This window comes from Sardina pilchardus, chromosome 22 (genome assembly GCF_963854185.1).
Source record: "Sardina pilchardus chromosome 22, fSarPil1.1, whole genome shotgun sequence".
NCBI classification, from domain to species: domain Eukaryota; kingdom Metazoa; phylum Chordata; class Actinopteri; order Clupeiformes; family Clupeidae; genus Sardina; species Sardina pilchardus.
In genome coordinates this window covers 983,122-988,121 of record NC_085015.1, presented here as the reverse complement: position 1 = coordinate 988,121, position 5,000 = coordinate 983,122, and the positions used below count along the sequence as shown (strand labels likewise).

Here is a 5,000-nt window from a genome sequence, read left to right as displayed (position 1 = left end):
TTACCTATATGGACATCAAGTGCAATGTTTTGTTTTACTGAGGTCAATTACACATATTATAGTGTCAAGTTAATTACAAATGTATTACAATAAACCCAAGTTGGTAAAACATACCAAATATTTTTAGGATGATCGTGCAGTTGCTGCATGCAACAATAGGCTAAATCATGTCATATTAGCATTACATATCAGATGTGTTTAATAAGCACTGTGTGTCATATTAGCATTAGTTCATATCAGATGTGTTTAATAAGCACTGTGTGTCATATTAGCATAAGTTCATATAGATGTGTTTAATAATCACTGTGTGTCATAATAGCATTAGTTCATATTAGATGTGTTTAATAATCACTGTGTGTCATAATAGCATTAGTTCATATTAGATGTGTTTAATAATCACTGTGTATCATAGCATTAGTTCATATCAGATGTGATTAATAATCACTATGTGTCATAATAGCATTAGTTCATATCAGATGTGATTCAACCCAGTCTCACGGATTGTAATGGAATGCCCAAGGTGTCCAGCAGAGGGAGCTATCTAATTATGGTGTATGTTGGCAGTGACTGATGAACGAGAGCGTTCTGGTGCGATTCCTACAGAGGCTTGTGTGCGTTCTTCAGGTCCAGCTGCAGCAGGTTCCCCCAGCAGGGGTTTGGGTCCTGGAGGTTCTAGGCTGTCCTCATGAGTCCAGGGGACAACAGGTACAACAGTAGAAGCAGTAGAACCACACACACACACACACACACACACACACACACACACACACACACACACACACACATACTCTCTGCTAGCCTCCTTTTGGGTCCAAGAGATTCTAGGCAGCTTTGTTGAGAGAGAGTGTGTCTGTGTGTGTATATGTGTGCGTGCGTGTTACGTGCGTGCGTGCGTGTGTGTGTGTGTGTGTGTGTGTGCCCTGTTGAGAGTTGAGTCCAGAGGACAACAGGCACAACAGCAGAAGCAGCAGAACCTGGAACAACACAAGGCCTTCAACAACAGACATGGTTCCAGTTCAGACGGAACATCAGTAAAGACCGTCACTGAGAGAAGAGGACACACACACACACACACACACACACAACCACACACACACACACACACACACACACACACACACACACACACACACACACACACACCCACACACACACACACACACACACACACACACACACACACACACACACACACACACACACACACACACACACACACACACATTCAGTCTTACTGCTATCTCTCACACAGTGACTCCACATGCAACTGTGGAGAACAAATAGACGAGTGGTAAAGGAACAACAAACACAATCATCTAAACACTCTTAACCAAGAGACAACACAACCATAAACACTCTTAACCAAGAGACAACATCACCTAAACACAATCTAAACACTCTTAACAAAGCGACAACACAACCATAAACACTCTTAACCAAGAGACAACACAATCATCTAAACACTCTTAACCAATCAACACAACCATAAACACTCTTAACCAAGAGACAACATCACCTAAACACAATCTAAACACTCTTAACCAAGCGACAACACAACCATAAACACTCTTAACCAAGAGACAACACAATCATCTAAACACTCTTAACCAATCAACACAACCATAAACACTCTTAACCAAGAGACAACATCACCTAAACACAATCTAAACACTCTTAACCAAGCGACAACACAACCATAAACACTCTTAACCAAGAGACAACACAATCATCTAAACACTCTCAACCAAGAGACACCACTGGAGTTTAAACTCATCAGATACAACACGGGGTGTTTAAACTCATTAGACATGCAACCAGTGTGTATGTATGTGTGTGTGTGTGTGTGTGTGTGTGTGTGTACACAGTAGTTTATCTCTGTCAGCTGCTGTATCCTTATGATTTCATACAGAGGGTGATGAAGATAGGGAGTTAGAGATGAAGAAGAGGATGGAGTCTCATCAGCTACTGTGTGTGTGTGTGTGTGTGTGTGTGTGTGTGATGAAGAGGATGTAAATATTTGGGTAAAATGTGAATTGCATAAGAGCACGATGTGGGAGCTGGGAGGGGCCACTATGACACTGTAAATAAATGAGTCCTAACACACACACACACACACGTACACACACACACACACACACACACACACACACACACACACACACACACACACACACAGAGCAGAGCACAGAGACACATTACCCTCTGAACTCAAGTGCAGCAGCAGAATTGAGCATTTGACCTCCTCAGTGTTTCCTGTGAGTTTAGATCAACGATGATCACATGACACACAGTATATGTGCATCTAACGGGGGCATTTGTGCTAGTGTGTGCGTGTGTGCGTGTGCGTGTGCGTGTTCGTGTGCGTGTACGTGTGCGCGTGCGTGTGTGCGCATGCATGTGTGTGTTTGTGTGTGTGTACACATCTGTGTGTGTGCAATCCCAAAATAAGGACAGTATGTGCATGTTTTGTCTCCAGAGAGGATGGATGTAATTGCAATGATCAGATAAAGACACACACACACACACACACACACACATGCACACTCCTCCCTTTCTGTCTCATCCCTCAACAGGTCTGTTCTCTCTCTCTCTCTCTCTCTCTGCCTGTGTGTGTGTGTGTGTGTGTGTGTGTGTGTGTGTGCGTGCGTGTGCATGTACGTGACACGTCTGCAACTTGTAAGTCCCAGAGCCGGCACAGCTGCTGTGTGTGTGTGTGTGTGTGTTGCGTTGTTTTCTGAGTTGGTCTCCTCTTCTCTTCACTCTTCATCATGATACGGGTTATGATGGAACATGCCAAAAAGCATCCAGGGGTAAGTGTGTCCAAACAGCCCATTTAGTCTGCTCTACTCAGCCTATGGTTTCTATACTATTGCCTGGTCTCTGTCTGTTTAGAGGTTTATAGGAGTGAATATAGGTTTATATAGGTTTATATGTTATTGCCTGCTGTGGTTTATAGGAGTGAATTTCATATTTCTATAGTAGTGCCAGGTCTCAGTCTATATAGAGGTTTATAAGAGTGCATTTCATATTTCCCTTCAATATAAAGTTGCTCAGTTATGCAGGCCAGTTGTATGACTCACAATTGGCAACAGCTGATAATTGTTCATACAAATGCTTCTCAGAGAAGCAAAACGTTTATTTAATGTGCACACTTTTTATTGTTTTATGTAATCAAAAGTATAAGGTAATTGTAAAATACAGCCATTTTTCCAGCTCTGTTTAGATAGATTGAAATTGAAATTATACCTTAGTCTGAAGTCAGCCTCACTTATTTTGTAATAGTTTTAAAATAACTTACACTGTCTTACATTTTAACTTGAATAACTTTTATCACTCGCGAGGCATAGTAAGCTGAGCTAAAGTGGATTAAGAACTTCTTATTAGCTTAGGTTGTTTGGCAAAGCGGGTATGATACTTGTTTGTTTGTTTTGCCAATGAAAGGGGTCTCCCAGGAGAACGCCGTCGCGCTGATAATAATCATATCTGACATCCAGATACACGTAAACACGTCAACACGTAAACAAGTCAACAAGTAGACAGACGTGACGCAACAGGGTTCAGGCGCCGGCAGGTGATGTTTTCAGAACCTGGACAGCGACAGACCCGCGCACCACAGTCCGGCTCTGTTTCATATTTCACCTGCTCCGATCGTGTGTGTGTGTGTATGTGTGAGAGAGAGAGTGTGTCACTGCCTAGCTCCGCTTTGGTAGAGAATACAATCTCATGAGCAACGAACGCTTGGTGACAACAGTTAACAAGTGGAAATATGTGGACGGTGTCCTCGTGTTGCGATGGTGTAGTAGGCTACGAACTCCCTGACATGCAGCGCGCACCTTCAGCAGCAGTTAGCGGACTATAATCTAGTTTAATCTCGCGTAATCTAATCGCATTTAACATCTAATTTGGTAGGCCTGCACCTACGTTTGATCTCGTTTGATCTCGGCCTGATTCAGTTCCGTATGTGGGTTACGTGATTACGTTGACAACATCGTCTTTTCTGTGGAAAAGATCAAACGCCATCAACCTGCGCAGGGGTCTGGGACGCAGATGCAGATGCAGCGCACATACAGTAGGCAGCCGCTGGCAGGGAGAGGGGACTCTTTTAGTAGCTAATGCCATAATGCCATACTGGCATGTTTATTTGTGCCAGAGTATTTACAGTTGTGCCTCCTCCTCCTCTTCCTCCCCCTCCTCCTCCTCCTCCTCCTCCTCCTCTTCCTCCTCCTCCTCCCCCTCCTCTTCCTCTTCCTCCTCCTCCTCTTCCTCCCCCTCCTCTTCCTCCTCCTCTTCCTCCCCCTCCTCCTCCTCTTCATCCCCTCCTCTTCCTCCCCCTCCTCCTCCTCCTCCTCCTCCTCCTCTTCCTCCTCCTCTTCCTCCCCTCCTCCTCCTCCTCCTCTTCCTCCCCCTCCTCTTCCTCCTCTTCCTCCCCTCCTCTTCCTCCTCCTCTTCCTCCCCCTCCTCCTCCTCTTCCTCCCCTCCTCTTCCTCCCCTCCTCTTCCTCCTCCTCTTCCTCCTCCTCCTCCTCCCCTCCTCCTCTTCCTCCTCCTCCTCTTCCTCCTCCTCCTCTTCCTCTTCCTCCTCCTCTTCCTCCTCCTCCTCTTCCTCAGCTCATTCCTCAGTTCTTCTTCATCCTCCTGGGGATGGGCGGGGCCTCCTTCTATCTGTTCCGACTGGCAAAGGGACCTCATGTCACGTAAGGACACACAGCCCTATCTGTATGCCCACACAATGTGTGTGTGTGTGTGTGTGTGTGTGTCTGGTCCGGCAGGCTACTGGACGTCACGTCACATAAGGACACAGAGCTCTGTTTGTGTGCGTGCAAATGTGTTTGTGTGTGTGTATGCAAATGTGTTTGTGTGTGTGTATGCAAATGTCTGTGTTTGTGTCGTCTGGCTAGCTAACATGCCGTAGCATGTTACGCAAGCACTGTGTGTCCCACTCCCTCAAACAATAGCCCAACATGGCCCTGATGTGTAATATAAAATAATGTAATATAACAT

General features: G+C 45.1%; 1 protein-coding gene across 1 annotated transcript in view; it reads left to right on the top strand.

Moving 5' to 3' along the window:
• Nucleotides 1–2,630: 2,630 nt before the first annotated feature.
• The window catches only part of LOC134070376 (NADH dehydrogenase [ubiquinone] 1 alpha subcomplex subunit 4-like 2), a 4,485-nt gene continuing 2,115 nt past the window's right edge, over nucleotides 2,631–5,000 (top strand). The window contains exons 1-2 of the mRNA XM_062526717.1: nucleotides 2,631–2,810; nucleotides 4,608–4,693. Coding sequence (XP_062382701.1) covers nucleotides 2,769–2,810; nucleotides 4,608–4,693 — 128 coding nt within the window. The 5' untranslated portion in view covers nucleotides 2,631–2,768. The remainder of the gene's footprint in view (nucleotides 2,811–4,607; nucleotides 4,694–5,000) is intronic.